Here is an 18,013-nt window from a genome sequence, read left to right as displayed (position 1 = left end):
GTGTCCTTTGAGGATAAACAGATAACTATGTGATCTGTGGTGGACAGAGGTGTAGTGAAATAAAAATGATAGTCACTATTTGCTGTATTTGGTCCAGAAATCGAGTGCACATGCTCATCCTGCAGAGGTACAATTTCAGGGGTGTCTTCAAACAAGAAGCATCAAGGGAATAGTAGTCCATTGAGTCAAAAGCCTGTAAACTGAATCTAAATGTGGCGTTAGTTGATAAAAGCATTGCAGCTAAACGCAGCACCATGTATACGTTACTGTAGAAATCCTCGTCGTGGCCTACAGCAGCCCAGTATACACTTACTTATTTACATCCAGTGAAGCTGCTCAGGTAGAGCAGGAGGGAGAGTGAATGGCTTCCTGCTCTGTTACGCAACATATTTAATGCGAAAGGGCTGTTCCATATTGTTCTGCTGCCTTTGTGCGCTGGATGTGTGGATACCATACTAGTCTTTTCCTTTGTCCACACGTGTCAAAACACCAAACTGCTTAATTATTTATCCTCCTTTTTCAAATACAAATCCATATTTCTGACCCAATGTTGTGCTCCAACACAAAGGTAAACATGTGCCAGTAGCCTTCAATTATAACTAAGAGAGAATTTGAATAACAATGCTTTGTTTGTTGAGAGGTGGTATAAAAAGCCCTGAAAACATGGGGAATCTCTCCAACGGAGACCATGGGCAAGGTAAGAACTGTTTCCTCTCTGCTCACGTATGAAGGGAGTTGCTGTCAGTATGTTTAATTTTGAACTGAAAAATGCTGATCAGGCAAGGTTGGACATCGACCCGATCTTGATGCTCTTTTATTTTCCAATAGATTATCTTTTACGAGGACAAGAACTTCCAGGGTCGGAGCTATGAGTGCAGCAACGACTGCACGGACCTTCACTCGTACTTCAGCCGCTGCAACTCCATCCGGGTGGAGAGCGGCTGCTTCATGATCTATGAGCGACCCAACTTCATGGGCCACCAGTACTTCATGAGGAGGGGCGAGTACCCCGACTACCAGCGCTGGATGGGCTTCAGCAGCTGCATCCGCTCATGCCGCATGATTCCTGCGGTAAGACTGGCTTGCTCTGCGCTGCTTTCATTGACGCACACTAAGGGTTTTCCCATTCAAACACATTCTTATGTTGGTTTCTTGAATATGTGTTTGGTTTTGCTCGGCTGTTACAGTACCGAGGCTCCTACAGATTGCGTATCTACGAGAAGCCTGACTTCAGCGGCCACATGATGGAGTTCATGGATGACTGTCCCTGTGTGTCTGACCGTTTCCACCATCGCCACGTCTACTCCTCTAATGTTATGAACGGCTACTGGATCTTCTACGAGTACCCCAACTACCGCGGCAGACAGTACTTCCTGCGGCCCGGCGAGTACCGGAGGTACCGCGACTGGTGCGCCACCTGCGCCATCGTTGGCTCCTTCAGGAGGGTCACCGAATTTTAGCCATCGAGCGAAAGCTTTGCTGTAAATATCAAACACTTTGTTTATTAAAGATGTTGAATTTTTACCCTGCTTTATCAGTGTTTTCATTGATACGGCTTTGAAAGATGTCCACAAGTGTTATTTTGCTGCCTCGGAAGGTAAAAGGAGCCTTCTAAAGAATATTAAAGGCAAGTCGAGTTTATTTGTAGATCATAATTAGTACACAAGGTAATTCAAGATGCTGTCTGATGGCAAAGAAATTCATCACAGAACCTTAAAATGTACTATAAAGATGATTTAAAATAAGACATTAAGACATTAAAATCATAGAAATAAAACATAATTAAGCAGTAAAAGTGCAATAAAAGTAAAAAAAAAGAAACTAAAAGGCCTTTAACATATTTACTACTAATTAACGTTGTAAACAATCGACTAATGAGTATTTTTTAAGATGTGATGACTTATTAGGGAACAATACACAGCAATAAGCTCATAAACTATCAAAGTGTCCAATGTTGTGTCTGTAGACTATCAATTATGAGTCAGTATAGACCATAATAATACACTTACCGTACATGATATGATATATGCTGTAATAAGTCCGTTTTCCTGTTGCTACACTGCTGGATCTGAAGACGTTTTGGTCATTTAAAGCCATCTAATAACTTATTTGTCTTGTTAAGGTTGAAAATTTTCATTTATTTGTAAAAAAAAAATCTTGGTGTTCCAAATCAAAATTCCAAAACACGTATTTATAATCATGAATTCATTGATGCTGTTTTTTTCCAGTACAGTAAGAGTAGATATTAATAATCACAAAAAACATGTAGTATTACAGTTACTCTTTGCAGTAGTCCTAGAATGATGTTTGTTGACCTTGTAGGCGGTTGTTTTTGAAGTCTTCAAAGTTAGCGAAAGCAGAAAGAAAGTCAACGTTTTATACCTAAGTTTTCCTGTTTTTCCAAACAGTTTTTAGATCAGGTTGTGTTCTACTAATTCTTCTTCTGGAAAGTTTATGCTTTTTCTACCTGATTTGTTGTGTAATCCTTCACTGGCTTCCCACCCACATAAAATGAGTTCGGATATGATCCAAATTGTATATTTCTAATATTACTCAAAGTATTTCTGTAATATTTTGTGATTTGTGTCAGATTAACACACTTGAACAACTGTTCAGGTCAGGAACCTTCCACCCAATCTGATAGCACAGCGTCTTGACAAATCTTCCGAGTACAAATATCGCCAGGGTCCCTTAATATTCGTCCATTTGTCTGATGACTTCATGTTGTTTTGACTAAGCTGTACAAGTCAATGTTGAGATTAATATATATCCAAATTTAAACAGAATGTGTGCATTTATCCCAATGGTTACTGGAATATATGGATTTGATGCACTGAGAATTAGAATTAAAGCATTGCAGAAGAAAAGGACACAAGAAAAATGTCATGTTTGTTTCATGCAGTAATTTGAGAAGGTTTCCCGTAAATCTGATGTTTTTTGTAGCTTGAAGTGTGCCACGATATTTTTTGCAGTCAGCTGGTTTTAGTTTCACTTTGTCGTTTTTTGATTTTCTCAGTACACCAGCTTTTTCATCGACGTGTCGAGGTTGTCATGGCTCCAATCAGGTTTTGGAACATCCAAACTGAAAATCATTTACTGTTATTGTCATTATTACACATCAGCTGGGGCCTTTAGCTATTTGTAGACTCTTAGACTTGTAGATCTCAGCTTTCTCCACGCTTGATTTTTTTGAAACATTGCTCGGTTAAATGATCCTCATCAAGTCCTTACATGTTTTTCTCTTCATGTAATAGAAATTCTGCATACTGCAAGCAGTAATAATAATTTTAAAAAAGACTACTACATCACATTTAAGTCTCTGTACTCATCCAGTACCTTTTGTCTTTAAGCAGATGTAGACAACGTAAGAATAAATAAGGTTGTAGTAACTAATACTTAGTTACTTATTAGTAGTCTTAAAGGGCATAAGATATGTTTATGGTCACAAAAATGTCTTTATTTAACAACAGCACAATTTAAATGCTCCTCTAAAGTTGTTTTTACATGAATTTCTGATTTCATATATTCTGTCTTTACAACATTTAGCTTATTAATTCCGTGTACTGAGCAGCTGAATTGCTGTGGCTTGTTGGGTTGAAAGCCGTGTCACCCAGATCTCCCTCATGGCAATTCAATTTAGACGTAATTAACTAAATGAACTAAATCAACATCTGCCAACAGATGCAAGTGTTGTGACACAGCAGTCATTTTATCTTCAAAACAGAATTTCTGATCAGTGGTTGGACTGAAACTACATGTAACATACAGTATGTTGATGCTGTATAGCAGCGCGGTATTTGTACAGGTTCTGGGTCTGTCGTGGTTTTGTCAGAGATGTGGCCTGGTGCCATGTTCTGTCCATCAGTGATGATCAGACCATATGCGGAGAACCTTCTGTCTGAGAATGGAACACACACAAAGCTTATGCTTATAATAGACAATGCAGATGACTGCTGCCAGAAATGTATAGATGGAGAACCATTGTTACATGTTAATGGGCCCCGTTCAGCAAAAGTCATACTGCTAATTCATCAGCTTTGCACATTTGCATAACAACACAACATGGCCCCTGGGATTTTGTATAAAAAGGCCCTGGAATTATGGAGTTGGCAGAGCAAGTTGAACCATCCACTGGGAACAACCTAAACCACCATCATGGGCAAGGTAATGGGATGTTTACCTACACATTTGAGACTTACAATTACAGTTTGCATAAAACAAAATTTAAGCACTGACACCTACACCCCTCATCTCTGACCTGTGGTGTGTTTCAGATCGTCTTCTACGAGGAGAGGAACTTCCAGGGTCGCTCCTATGAATGCATGAGCGACTGCTCTGACATGTCCTCCTACCTGAGCAGGTGTCAGTCCTGCAGGGTGGAGAGCGGCTGCTTCATGGTCTATGAGAGGCCCAACTTCATGGGAAACCAGTTCTTCATGAGGAGGGGCGAGTACCATGACATGCAGCGCATGATGAGCATGGGAATGATGTTTGACTCCATCAGATCCTGCAGAATGATCCCCTTCGTAAGACACTTCCCATTCATTAGTGTCAATGTAAACCTGCTTTGTTCTCATTAGCATTCTGTCATGGCCATACTCATGTTGTTCATGTGTTAAATTACAGCACAGAGGTCAGTTCAGGATGAGGATCTACGAGAGGGAGAACTTCAGCGGTCAGATGTCTGAGCTGATGGACGACTGCGACAACATCCAGGAACGTTACCGCATGTCCGACTGCATGTCCTCCCAGGTGATGGACGGCCACTGGCTGATGTACGAGCAGCCCCACTTCAGAGGCCGGATGATCTACCTGAGGCCTGGAGAGTACAGGAGCTTCAGGGAGATGGGAATGAGCGGCATGAGGTTCATGAGCATGAGGCGCATCACCGACATGTGCTAGAGCTCTGTATCTGACTTTAGTAAATTAAAATGAGTAATTCATAACCACGTTTGTCAAATCTGTGCTTTCATCATCTGGTTTTGTTCCTAATAATATCTAACAAAGCAGAGAATAATCTGAAATATAAACAGCACAGTCCATGTCCCAAATATACACAAATAACAGTGGTTCCATCACCTAATTTACTACTTATTAACACTGATCATCTCTTTTTTTAATGGGGTTATGTTAAAGCTATTATTGCACTGAAAACATGTTCACTACTAATTAATACTATGAACAAGATGCTCATGAGTGTAACTTATCAGGAAACAAGACACAGCTAAATGTGTACTGCAGTTGCTCCAGAGCAAATGAACTACTCATCAAACAGTATATATCATAATAACAATACACTTATTGTGTATTATATGATAGATATTCTGTTAAATCCTTATAGAAGTGAAACCACATTTAACTTTTCTGCTGGCCTGCAGCAACTGCTCAAGGTCTGCTCAGAGTATGGTGAGCAGTATGACATAAAGTTTAATTCTGAAAAGAGTGTGGTGATGGTTGTGAGGGCTCAAGAGCAGAGTTAAGCAGTTTTTCCTACGTTCTATCTGGCAGGAGAGGAGTTTTCTGTGGTGGAAAAGGTAAAATACCTTGGTCATATCATCAGGAATGATCTGTCTGATGATGATGATATTCAAAGGCAGTATTGTAAATTGTATGCACAAGCTAATATACTCCTTAGAAAATTTGGATCGTGTACACGTAATGTTAAAGTTGCTTTACACCACTTTATACTGCCCATTTGTGGAGTGGCTACACAAAAGCCACATTTAAAAAGCTGCATGTGGCATACAATGATGCCTTTAGGCTTCTAATGAAGGTCCCTCAGTGGACCAGTGCGAGCCAGTTGTTTGTGCAAAATAATGTCAGAACACTGAATGCTGTTATTAGAAATTTTATTTTTAAGTTCATTAAGCGACTCATGGACTCATACACTTCTGTGCTCTGGAGACACTGGAGAGAGTGTTTATATGGTTTACATGTGTAGTGCTTTTTTTTTCTTTTTCTTTTGTTTTGCTACTGTTTTGTTTTTTTGGGGTTTTTTTTGTATTTGTATGTAATTTTATGGACCATTTTTGAGTCTGGAATAAAGAATAAAGTTAACTGCAGCTACAGTCTTCATGTAAAAGTTCAAATTAAGACATGTAATTTGTTTATATAATGCAAACTAAATAAAAATCTTTGCATAATTGGCACCACATTTTCCTGTAGCTTGTCACTAGCTAGCTAAGTTAAACTCTGCGTAGGGCTGACATGTCTTTCAGCTAGAACCCTGAGAAACGATATTAGATATATTCATTGTGACATTTAAGACTAAAAAGTTCTGGCTAGATACAGGATAGGATCAGGCTAAAAGACCAATGCTCTAAGTCCCAGATCCTTAACAAGTTCGTGAGTTGCATAGAGGACAAAGAAATGAATTAACTGCAGAGTAGAAACAATTACCCTAGTATTAACTTAATGTAGCATTTAGCTTATCGTGCTAAGACCAAACACTGCTCTTACAGCTGTACAACTGAGGGCTAACGGTTAGCTCACGGTAGCCAATAGTTAGCTCATGGTTAGTTCAGGGTAGCTAAAGGTAGCTAACGGTTAGCTCACAGTAGGTAACTTTATCTCACAGTAGCTAACGAATAGCTCATGGTTACCTAACGGTTAGCTCACTGTGGCTAATGGTTAACTCATGGTGGCTAATGATTAGCTAGCAGTTAACTCACAGTAGCTAACAGTTAATTAGCTCTAGGAATGCTGTTATCATAACTGGAAGGGCTGAAGGCCCAACCTATGAAAAATGAGACCGTGAACAACATAAATTGCATTTATTTATTCTTTTTTTTTTTTAATCAGGGACCATGCAGTTAACATATAAGTAGAACACATCTGATGTATTGCATATAGAGTGTTTAGCATTAAGCTAATTTTCATTTCCCGTCTCTGGTTGGGCTTTTTAGTAAAAGTAGTCAGAGGACCAACAACACCAATAAAAACAGCACAGACTACACTTTCCCAGTAGCAACAGTCTGTCAGCATGCATTTAACTACATATGCAGTGTTGAGTATATTTAGAGGAAATTAGATTTTGATGCTAAAGTCTAGAATTAGCTCAGAGACCTTTGTAGCTAGCTATGAATTGTAAACATGTAGCATTAACATGGTTTTAGCTAATGCTGCTAATTAGGAGCTACAACTTCGAATAACAGTGTTGTTTTCCAGAAATGTGCTTCATTTCTTAATGATGGAAGTACCCAAGCATACATGAGCTACTGTGGTATTATGAGTTTTCTGTTCTCCTCAGCTGTTTGTAAATGTGAAATCTACAAGTTCTGTTTTCTTTTACATTAAAATATCTCCAGTTACATTGATTAATAAAAATGACATAGTCTGTCATAAATACAACTAAAGATGTGTATTGTGAACACATAGTATAATCAGTACAAACCCCGAGGAAACATCTAGAAGTAGTAACATTGAATTTCATCTGCATCAACATTAAAATATCTCTACTGTTAGCATAAGTTCATAGCAAATGAACAACACATATTTCATTTGAAAAGCCTAAGCTCAGGAGTTTCGATGTTAAAACTAATTTAGTTTACCTAAAACCGTTCTGAAGACACAGAAATGCTGATTGTTCTATTTATTGGACAACACAAGACAAGTAGCTGTAACATAATAATGTACCTTTTTGTGTAGCTCTTTTACTCACTGAACATCAACATAGCTGTTTTTTAACATCAGCCTTTTCTTGAATACTGCTTCAACCACTTCTAAATGACAAAACATTTATATGTTTTTACTTGCCAGCAGAGTGACAGGACTAAATAAAAAGAATAATGTTGTGAAAATAATAAACAGAATAACGTCTGTGTAGATTCTCAGTCCTTAAGGTCATGGTGATTGTAGGAGCTTTAGTAGAAACCATCTGGACTTCTCTTGAAGGTTCTTGAAAAATCTCATCTTAATCCAAGAAGCATCCTCAGTTCTATCTGAAAAATGAGGAGTTCCAGAGTTTATAATCCCTCCAGCTCACATGGCTGATGGTCTGTTAACAACCAGGACTCACCTGTCTGCAGGTGTAGATGTTGTGAAACCAGGAGGTCCAACAGCAATCATGGCGGTGGAGCTGCCAGTTTACACAACAAAGGAAGTGAATCTGTCAAGTCAGGAGTGACTCAAGAAGTTAACGATGGAGAAACTTTCTGGTGAGAAACTTTATCAGAATAGCACTGTGGATATAACAAGAAACCGGGCTGCACAGTGGTCAGTGGTTAGCACTGTCACCTTGCAGCTAGAAGATCCCCAGTTCAAGTCCCGGCCTTCCTGGGATCTTTCTGCATGGAGTTTTCATGTTATCCTGTACATATGTGGGTTCTCTCCAGGTTCTCTAGCTTCCTCCCAGAGTCAAAAAATATGCTGAGGTTAAGTGGTGATTCTAAATTGTCCGTAGGTGTGAATGTGAGTTGGATTTTTTTCTGTAGATGCTGTCCTGTGATAGTCGGTTACCTGTCCAGGTGTCCTCTGGCTTCGCCCTAAGTCAGCTGGGATAGACTCCAGCACCCCCCATGACCCTAAAGAGGATTAGCAGTGTATAGATAATGGATGGATAGATGGATGGATGGATTGATGGAGATAACAAGAAAAGCACTCAGAGAGCGCAGTCCTCCTCCAAGGGTGCGCATTCCCCCATATGTCAGAAATGCAGCATTTATTTATTAATTATTGATGATCAGAAATCACAGCACCGTAGAATATGATCATTTAATATAGATGTACCTACAAACAAAATGATCTTGCGCTGAGTGCAGGCATGTGTTCTGCATGTGTACATTATTTATGGATACCGAATCACGTGACCTAAATATGTTGGAGGAATTGATGAGATTTAGAAGCAACCCCACAATCTAATCAGTTGTTCCTTGTATAATTTCTGACGGATAAGTCCCGATAAGTCCTCAGTGGTGGATTTGTAATAGGATCACTACAACTCCTACTACAAGGATTGCTAATATTCATCTTATTCATTCCATCAACACATAACTCAGCGTGGATAACACAGAAAAAAAGCCCAGTGTTATCTGTGTCTGGATATATGTTTGAGATGTATATGAATGGTAGCATGGGTTTATTAAAAGGGTAAAATGCATCTGATGGTGGTCCCTGAAGCTCACTTCTTTTGCTGCATATCAGTGTTTACATTTTGTGATTAACTGGTTTATAGTGTATAGATTTATTAGTTTCTACATCTGCTGCTTTAACACACATTTCCAGTGTTTGTGGTGTGTGTTTCAGATCACTCAGTAATAATTAACAAAGACATTTAAAAGAGAATCAATAGATTTTATTTAGACTCTTGCATTTTTACATCGCTGCTTTAATAACAGGAGTCCATGATGCGCCTCATGCTCATGAACCTCATGCCGCTCATTCCCATCTCCCTGAAGCTCCTGTACTCTCCGGGCCTCAGGTACATCATCCTGCCTTTGTAGTGGGGCTGCTCGTACATCAGCCAGTGGCCGTCCATCACGTTGCAGGACATGCAGTCGGACATGCGGTAACGGTCCATCATGTTGTCGCAGTCCTCCATCAGCTCAAAGTTCTGACCGCCGAAGTTCTCCCTCTCATAGATTCTCATCCTGAACTGGCCTCTGTGCTGTGAGTGGAAATGAGGATGTGAATCACAGAGATCTGAATTCAAACTGTTTTCATTCCTGGATCTTTCTGGTTTATGTGTGTGAAGAACAGGAAGCAGAAACCCTACCATGGGGATCATACGGCAGGACCTGATGCAGTCGCTCATGCCCATACGCTGGTAGTCGGAGTACTCTCCCCTCCTGACGAAGAACTGGTTTCCCATGTAGTTAGTGCGGTCGTAGACCATGAAGCAGCCGCTCTCCACCCTGCAGGAGTGACACCTGCTCAGGTAGGAGGACATGTCAGCACAGTCGCTGCTGGTCTCATAGGAACGTCCCTGGAAGTTCCTGTCCTCGTAGAAGATGATCTGGAAAAATAATGAAATAAGAAACCATTAAGGTGACACCACTGACTGTTTAAAATCCACATTATTTTTTTAGTAGAAACTGTTTTGAGTGAGGCGCTGATGCTACACACCTTGCCCATAGTCATGGCTACAGTTACTGCTGTTTTGGCTCAGAAGGACTGCACAGTTTTCTCGATGTACCGGCGGTGGTTTTATACCTGACCTGCACTCAAAGGATGCATGACCCCATTGTTGAAATTCCTGACAGAGCAACATGGAGCAGAGGCCCCAGCGCAGTTCAATTCAAAGGGACCTTCAACGGGTGGTGATTTGCGGTGGTTGCATTTGTGGGAAGAGGCCCCGCTGTGCATTGTGTTTGCTGCTGAATAACAGAAAGCGTGTTTTCCACAAACATACCTTTATTTAAGGGCTCAGTAAATATACAGTCAACTGTAACTATGAACTGTTTCTGCAGAAAATAAAGTTCATTGCTTGACAGAGTACTTTATCCTGCTAAAAACTGGGTGCTGGGATCTATGTGCTGGAGTTTTTAATCTGACGTTTTATTTTATTTTCATGTTCTGTCTTTTTAACCTTTATTCCTTTTGAAACTAGTCTGCCTTATTATTGGCATGCCAGTCATTTCTGAAGCACTTTGAGCTGCATTAAGGTGTATGAAAGATTCAGAACAGATATGATTTAATTGACTGTTTGACTGAACACAGGATTGTCATCAATGAAGGAATACATTAAATTAAGACTGAACTGACAGTCGGAGCCTAAAATAGGAATTGTTGTTTTATGAATGTACACTATATCAAAACATTTATTTGATTTATCAAACTAAACCAAGGAGAATACACTGTTGCTTCTTTTATCTGCAGTATATTATCATTTTGTCTTCATGTATGTATTTTTCAGTAATTCTTGAGGGATTGCGGACAGTGAATCACACAGAGTTTATTACTGTGAAGCCTACAAATATGTAGGCTTGTTGTGGTTGATTTATTCTCAAACATCATCTTTAAATAATCTATTTGAGGAAAATAAGTCAGCTGTCTTTGAAAAGTAAACTGCATGCAAACGTCTGTCAAATACAACTGAACAAAACCATTATTATTTCCAGATCTGGCACACAGTTTGTCACACACAACCTCATGAACCTGCAGGGTATCCCTTTAAGAACAACTACTTAGTATGTTCTTATGTGATTCGGCTGCTGAAGCATGTATAAATATTACAGGAAGTACATGACAACTCCTGTGTAGTAAAACAGCATTGATGAGACTAAATGACGTTTCTTCACCTTAAAATAAAGTAGCTAATGTTGTTTCTCATTGAAACTTGATACAGGGTCGGGAAGCAAAAATGTCCTGTCAGGTAAAAACAACTATAAATGGGTATAACTTTTTTATTCTTTGGAATTTTGAACTGATTTCTTGAAGAACACAAATTTAAAGCTTTCAGAACATGTTTATTCAATCTGTCCTCCATCAGCCATGATGAAGGCCTCGATACAGCCTCTGAAAGAGGCACAGGCCCTCCTGATATCCTCCTTGGGGTAGGCCTCCCATTACCTGGAGAATGCAGCCTTAAGTAAATCCATATTGGAATGAGGGGTGGCATTAGTCCTCAACTCAATGGCACCCCATCATAAAAAATCCAGGGGGTTTAGATCAGGTGAGCTCGGGGGCCAAATGCATTTGGGCCAGAAGTTCTCCATATTCTACTCACAGAACTTTTGGACCTTGATTGATGTGTGAGCAGGAGCCCCATCTTGCTGCCACACATAGTTGTTGTCAGGGTAGGTGGCCTTCAGCCAGGGCAAAACGGTGTATCTCAGAACTTTGTAGTACACATCAGCCCCAATTTTCTGATCTGGCTGGAAGAAGTAGGGGGGCATCTTATTGCCATCTGAGCCCAAGACTCCCAGGACCATCTGGAGATCTCTTGGTGCCCAAACTGGATTGTCTGACATGCTGGATGTGGTGAATGGTCCTCTCACTGATGCCAACAATCTTGGCAATGTCCTTCTGAGGGATTTAGGCATCCAGGAGATCACAAACTCTGTTGCGTTTTGCTTGTTGCTTGCTCACTTCACAATGCACCAAGGTCTGACAAATACTAAAAAGATTGGTTAAAGGTAAGGAACTTTGATTTTAATTATTGTTTTGATTACCCTCACCGTTTGGGCAGGACATTCAAATTTATCAGGACATTTTTGCTTCCCCACCCTGTAAATTTGGTGTTGTTCTGAAACTGATTCTGCCCTTGAGTGTCTGAAATCACAGGGAGCTGTTATGGACAGCATCAAGCGTTGTGAGTCCGTTAGCATCCACTCAGGTCTGCATGATATAAATTTAGTCATTTCACCGAGTCAACAAGTGTTGACATGTGATGACGACACTACAAGACACTGGTAAATGTAGACACAACCTACTGTTCATGTACACTACTGTTCAAACATTTGGGGTCACTTAGACATGCTAGAACATCTCCATAGGGGTACAGAGGAACATTTCCAGCAACCATCACTCCTGTGTTCTAATGCTACATTGTGTTAGCTAATGGTGCTGAAAGGCTCACTGATGGTTAGAAAACCCTTGTTCAGTTATGTTAGCACATGGATAAAAGTGGGAGTTTTATGGAAAACATGGAATTGTCTGGATGACCCCAAACCTTTCAACGGTAGTGTATTTATATCACTGAATTTATATTTTTAGAGTCTTTTTTTGTACATTCTTGCCAAAAAAGCCAAATTATATCGCCCATGATCAAATGTTGAAAAGAAATAAAAAGTGTCAGGAGGCTAAATAAGATTAACAGGCACTCAGTGAAAAAATCTGTAGAATTCTTGAAAATACACAGTATCTGTGAGTGGTAGCAACATGTACTAGATAGGCAAACTCAACATTAAGCAATGTTCACCAGTATAAACCAAAACAGACTATGTCGAGTCTGTGTGAGCACTAAAGGCAGCAACATCCAGGTTGTATGGTGGAGACCAACGTGATGCTAATGCTGTTAGCACATCTCAAATCTGATGGCTTTCTTGTGTTCTGCAACTTCATGGCACAACACCAACCTGATGGTTGCAGTGATCCACCTGTCTGAACCTGTAACACATGTATGTTGATGCTGTATATATGATTTGTGCAAATACTACTGTTAAAAGGTTTGGACTCATTCAGACAACTCTATGTTTTCCATGAAAACTCACACTTTTATCCATGTGCTAACATAACTGCACAAGGGTTTTCTAATCATCAATGAGCCTTTCAACACCATTAGCTAACACAATGTAGCATTAGAACACAGGAGTGATGGTTGCTGGAAATGTTCCTCTGTACCCCTATGGAGATATTCCATTAAAAATCAGCCGCTTACAGATACAATAGTCATTTACCACATTAACAATGTCTACACTGGATTTATCATTCATTTAATGTTGTCTTCATTTGAACAACTGATTTTCTTTCAACAATAAGGACATGTCTAAGTGACCTCATACGTTTGAACGGTAGTGCCTGTTCATTAGCAATTGAAATGGAAAAAAATGTATAATTTTTGAATATCAAGTTGACGTTTATGACTCAACGCTGTGACGGCTTGTGATAGAAACATCCCTTGTGCTCCAAAGAGGTCAAACCATGCCACCACATCTTTCCCATTAAAATTCTCAAAGATACTTCCAAGTATTTCTGTTTATAGTCTAATTCTTACTCAACAACAGCTCATCAACACCAACTCTAACTTAATTTACAGCTGAATGCACAAGTTTCTGTTCCATCACTGTGCCTTGGATTGATCATGTTTACTGTCATGCAATTATCCTGAGCTAGCAAAGGTTCAAAAGTCATGCCAACATTTGAGTCAATCATGAAGAAACAACAGATTTATAGGTTTCATTTTCCACGTGTATTTGGGGTTTTGCATTGAAATTGTACAATCTGTAAACAATTAAACCAAATTCATAGATTGCCAATATTGAAAATATCTGTTTATTTCTGAGAGTTTGGATTTAAAAGAAAAAAACAAACTGATGAAGTGAAGTTAGCAGGATTCAGTGATGCGTCTGACGGAGCTGAATCTCCAGTTGTCGTATCCCATCTCCCTGAAGCTCCTGTACTCTCCAGGCCTCAGGTAGATCATCCTGCCTCTGAAGTGGGGCTGCTCATACATCAGCCAGTGGCCGTCCATCACGTGGGCAGACATGCAGTCGGACATGCGGTAACGGTCCTGGATGTTGTCGCAGTCGTCCATCAGCTCAGACATCTGACCTCCAAAGTTCTCCCGCTCATAGATCCTGATTCTGTAGTTACCTTTGTACTGTTGGGAGAAAATACAAGGATTAATGTAAGGATGCTTGGTGCTTCCTGATATCTGAATATGTTGCCGTCTGATTGCGTTACCATGGGGATCATACGGCAGGACCGGATGCAGTCACTTAAACCCATCAAACGCTGGTAGTCAGAGTACTCTCCCCTCCTCAGGAAGTACTGCTGACCCATGTAGTTGGGCCTCTCGTAGACCACAAAGCAGCCGCTCTCCACCCGGCAGGACTGACACCTGCTCAGGTAGGAGGACATGTCGGAACAGTCGCTCATACATTCATAGGAGCGACCCTGGAAGTTCCTGTCCTCGTAGAAGATGATCTGCAGCCGACGGAATTCAGAAACCAGTTATGAGTGAATCTTCGAGCCAAACGGAAGCATCCATGTCCCCTGTCATTGGTTACATTGCAGTAAACTAACACAATAAATGAAGTTGTAGATGTTTGGTCATCAAAGATAACCAATGTACATTTACACTGAAAATTAAAGTGTCAAAAAATTTAAAACACAAACTTTGACTTAAAGCTTAGTTTGGAATGTCTTCATTCATTTATCATTAGCGTGTTTAACAAAAAGATGTTAACTGATCTGTTCCTCGGGGGTAGGACATTGTTCCAGACCACGGACACAAAAACTGCATCAGAACTAAAGCGTTTGAAAATGGGATATAGTTCAAAACAAACAAACAAAAACAATGATTGACCAGTCTGATAATTGACCGATCAATCAATAGTCGATCCCAACAATAAAACATTAAACCATTTGTTTGGTCATGGTAGAGGAACACATGAAGAAGAGGTCGAGTGTCAAACACCGAGTATCCTGCATTCTGGTGAGCTTTTATGCACCAACTTATTCTTTTCCTGCATCAATTTAAAGTGGAAAGGTTCCACTTCTGTAAAGCTAAACATTCAGACACATAAGGATCGCATTTTTTTCAACATGAAATACTTTTTTCTTTCATAGTTTTACCCTGAAGCCTCCACCCTATAGTAAACCAGAGACAGAATAACTCACCTTGCCGTGCATGCTGGCTGATAGATAGAGTGATGCTATAGCGATCCATTCCTGGATTTAAGCCTTTTTTATACCAAACGTGACATCAAAACAGTGGATGACACTATTGTATGGAAGCCATGAGTCAGCAGCAGCGGTGGTGCCTCTGTTAGTGAATGCTGATGGGAAAGAGTTATTCAGCTCGCAGCCTCGTTCTAGATCAAATCATTTACATTTGTGGCTTTGAGCCAATAACAAATGATCTTTTAATTTCTTCCATTGGACTGAACAACGTCCACGTGTTATATGAAATGTAAATGCTTGTGTGATTTTTTCTAAAGGTGTTCATTTATTCTGACTGCAGCAGAAGATTAATCTGACTTCAATCAAACAGCACATTTACCTTTATCATTAGCTGTTAGCATCATCACACTAGCTGAAGTGGCTTTGTGTGATGTTTGGAGTTGGTTAACAATTTGCATAAAGCCTTTCCCAATTCATTAGAAAATCACAGATAGAGCAGTAGACTGTACAGCAAATATCTCCCTAAGAAGACAGTTTTACCTTATTTTAGAGGTTTGTACTCATTAATGCATAGAAGCTGCACATATTAAAAGCGTTTTCAGTGTGTAACTTGTCATTTAGGTGCTTTTTGATACCTGCTCCACCAGAACTGTCTTTGATTAATATATCAGCAGATAAAATTAAAGCAGAGCCCAAACTGGAACATTAACACTGAGAAGAAATAGTAAAAATCTGAGCAATCTGATACAAAGAAACGTTGTTTATTCCAACTGTTCTTTCACCAGCTTCATAAACCCCGATAATTACATATGTTTCTTTGAATTTAATAAGGTTCAACTGAGCTTCAGGTAAACAGCTGGATGTAGTGTTGGGTCTGATTAAGTTTGTAACCTGCTAAACTATAAACAGTGTATTATCTTTAATGACATTTTCTGTGTCACAATCCTTCAGTGTTTTTATGATATATTTTTATATATAGTTTAATTCTTTCCAGGTAAAATGTGAGTAGATAGATTTTCCTGTCCTCATTAGTAATTCTAGTCATTGTTTATTTAGTGTATGAAAGAATGTATAGAAGAGCAGAAAAAAGGTTCATTTTAGCTTTTTTTTATTTCAAATTGAGAACTTCTAACACATGTCCATGATGCGCCTCATGCTCATGAACCTCATGCCGCTCATTCCCATCTCCCTGAAGCTCCTGTACTCTCCAGGCCTCAGGTACATCATCCTGCCTCTGAAGTGGGGCTGCTCGTACATCAGCCAGTGGCCGTCCATCACCTGGGAGGACATGCAGTCGGACATGCGGTAACGGTCCTGGATGTTGTCGCAGTCGTCCATCAGCTCAGTCATCTGACCTCCGAAGTTCTCCCTCTCATAGATCCTCATCCTGAACTGACCTCTGTGCTGTAGATTAAACATTTAAAATATGGTCACACAACCACCAATGGTATCCAAAGAAAACACGACCTACAGCAGGGATACCTACCATGGGGATCATACGGCAGGACCTGATGCCGCTGCTCATGCCCATCATGCTCATGTAGTCGGAGTACTCGCCCCTCCTCATGAAGAACTGGTTTCCCATGAAGTTGGGCCTCTCGTAAACCATGAAGCAGCCGCTCTCCACCCTGCAGGACTGACACCTGCTCAGGTAGGAGGACATGTCGGGGCAGTCGCTCATGCACTCATAGGAGCGACCCTGGAAGTTCCTGTCCTCGTAGAAGATGATCTGAAACAGAGGAGTAACTGTCGTTCAGACTCTGATGCGTCCAGATTACAGCATGACTTCAGACGTCCTGTGGAGCTTACCTTGCCCATGCCCATGCTCATGTCGGTGGTAGACATACTTGTAGTTGAGCTGCTACTGTTGCGACTGCTACCGTTGCACTGCTGTCCTGTTGGGTTTAACCCTTGCTTTTATACCTGACCGAACCCTACAGAGGCAGCGGGCCCCCTTTGTGTAAAAGCCTGACCCAGCAACATGGTATAGAGCAGCGTAGCAGCTGCCGAACATCACATGACTGGGCCTCGAAGACTTCACAAATCATACACTTATGACCAGGTAACAGAGAGACCAAAATGATTGACCTATTTTATGTGTGTACAGATTTTTGAATTAAATTCCAAACAGTTCTGACAACCTGTCCTTTTTTATAAAATCACTTATTGATCATATGCATATAAATTAGAGCCTTAATGATTGCGCAGCAGGAATTACTAGAAATTTCTTTTTTTTTTTTTAAATTGTCTGCAGTAACAAAAACATTACAAGTTACAACTAAGAAAACAGTTAATGTTGGACTGGTTTGTGTTTTTTACTCAGTGAGCGTACACTACCAGCCGAAAGTCTGAGGTCACTTAGACATGTCCTTATTGTTTAAAGAAAAGCAGTGTGTTAATGGAATATCTCCATAGGGGTACAGAGGAACATTTCCAGCAACCATCACTCCTGTGTTCTAATGCTACATTGTGTTAGCTAATGGTGTTGAAAGGCTCATTGATGGTTAGAAAACCCTTGTTCAGTTATGTTAGCACATGGATAAAAGTGGGAGTTTTCATGGAAAACATGGAATTGTCTGGGTGACCCCAAACTTTTGAACGGTAGTGTAGCTATCTAGACTGGAGATTCTTGGTAAAGACTGGAGATTCTTGAACTTTACCAAGAATCTACAGTCTACTATCCTGAACTTTACCAAGAATGAATAAAAGTGGGATTTTGATGGAAAAC

General features: G+C 40.1%; 3 protein-coding genes and 1 pseudogene across 6 annotated transcripts; 2 read left to right on the top strand and 2 right to left on the bottom strand.

Moving 5' to 3' along the window:
- The first annotated feature begins 663 nt into the window (after positions 1–663).
- Positions 664–1,524, top strand: LOC110969169 (gamma-crystallin M2-like; annotated as a pseudogene).
- Positions 1,525–4,103: 2,579 nt separating this feature from the next.
- LOC110969172 (gamma-crystallin M1-like) lies at positions 4,104–4,946 on the top strand. Its single transcript, XM_022219218.2, has 3 exons — positions 4,104–4,164; positions 4,275–4,526; positions 4,627–4,946. The coding sequence occupies exons 1-3, from the start codon at positions 4,156–4,158 to the stop codon at positions 4,900–4,902; spliced, it is 537 nt and encodes a 178-aa protein (XP_022074910.2). The 5' UTR covers positions 4,104–4,155; the 3' UTR covers positions 4,903–4,946.
- A 4,324-nt stretch (positions 4,947–9,270) lies between these two features.
- On the bottom strand, positions 9,271–17,124 carry LOC110946096 (gamma-crystallin M3-like). 2 transcript variants are annotated; one of them, XM_051958742.1, is made up of 3 exons: positions 17,095–17,124; positions 9,713–9,952; positions 9,271–9,604 (listed from the first exon to the last, which is right to left on the bottom strand). In XM_051958742.1, the coding sequence occupies exons 1-3, from the start codon at positions 17,113–17,115 to the stop codon at positions 9,326–9,328; spliced, it is 540 nt and encodes a 179-aa protein (XP_051814702.1). In that variant the 5' UTR covers positions 17,116–17,124; the 3' UTR covers positions 9,271–9,325. The 2 variants fall into 2 exon arrangements, with proteins under 2 accessions (XP_051814702.1, XP_022043368.2); XM_022187676.2 differs by lacking the exon at positions 17,095–17,124 and adding an exon at positions 10,063–10,116.
- Positions 13,910–17,160, bottom strand: LOC110969163 (gamma-crystallin M3-like). Of its 3 annotated transcripts, none has more exons than XM_051958743.1 (3): positions 17,095–17,159; positions 14,344–14,586; positions 13,910–14,260 (listed from the first exon to the last, which is right to left on the bottom strand). In XM_051958743.1, exons 1-3 carry the CDS (start codon positions 17,128–17,130, stop codon positions 13,985–13,987), a joined length of 555 nt encoding a protein of 184 aa, XP_051814703.1. In that variant the 5' UTR covers positions 17,131–17,159; the 3' UTR covers positions 13,910–13,984. The 3 variants fall into 3 exon arrangements, with proteins under 3 accessions (XP_051814703.1, XP_022074912.1, XP_022074901.2); XM_022219220.2 differs by lacking the exon at positions 17,095–17,159 and adding an exon at positions 15,283–15,403; XM_022219209.2 differs by lacking the exons at positions 13,910–14,260; positions 14,344–14,586 and adding exons at positions 16,372–16,689; positions 16,772–17,014 and having other exon boundaries at positions 17,095–17,160.
- Positions 17,161–18,013: the final 853 nt, after the last annotated feature.

Source organism: Acanthochromis polyacanthus, chromosome 14, assembly GCF_021347895.1.
Source record: "Acanthochromis polyacanthus isolate Apoly-LR-REF ecotype Palm Island chromosome 14, KAUST_Apoly_ChrSc, whole genome shotgun sequence".
NCBI classification, from domain to species: Eukaryota; Metazoa; Chordata; class Actinopteri; family Pomacentridae; genus Acanthochromis; species Acanthochromis polyacanthus.
Note: the sequence above shows the minus strand (reverse complement) of the source record. Positions and strands in the feature narration are given on the sequence as shown.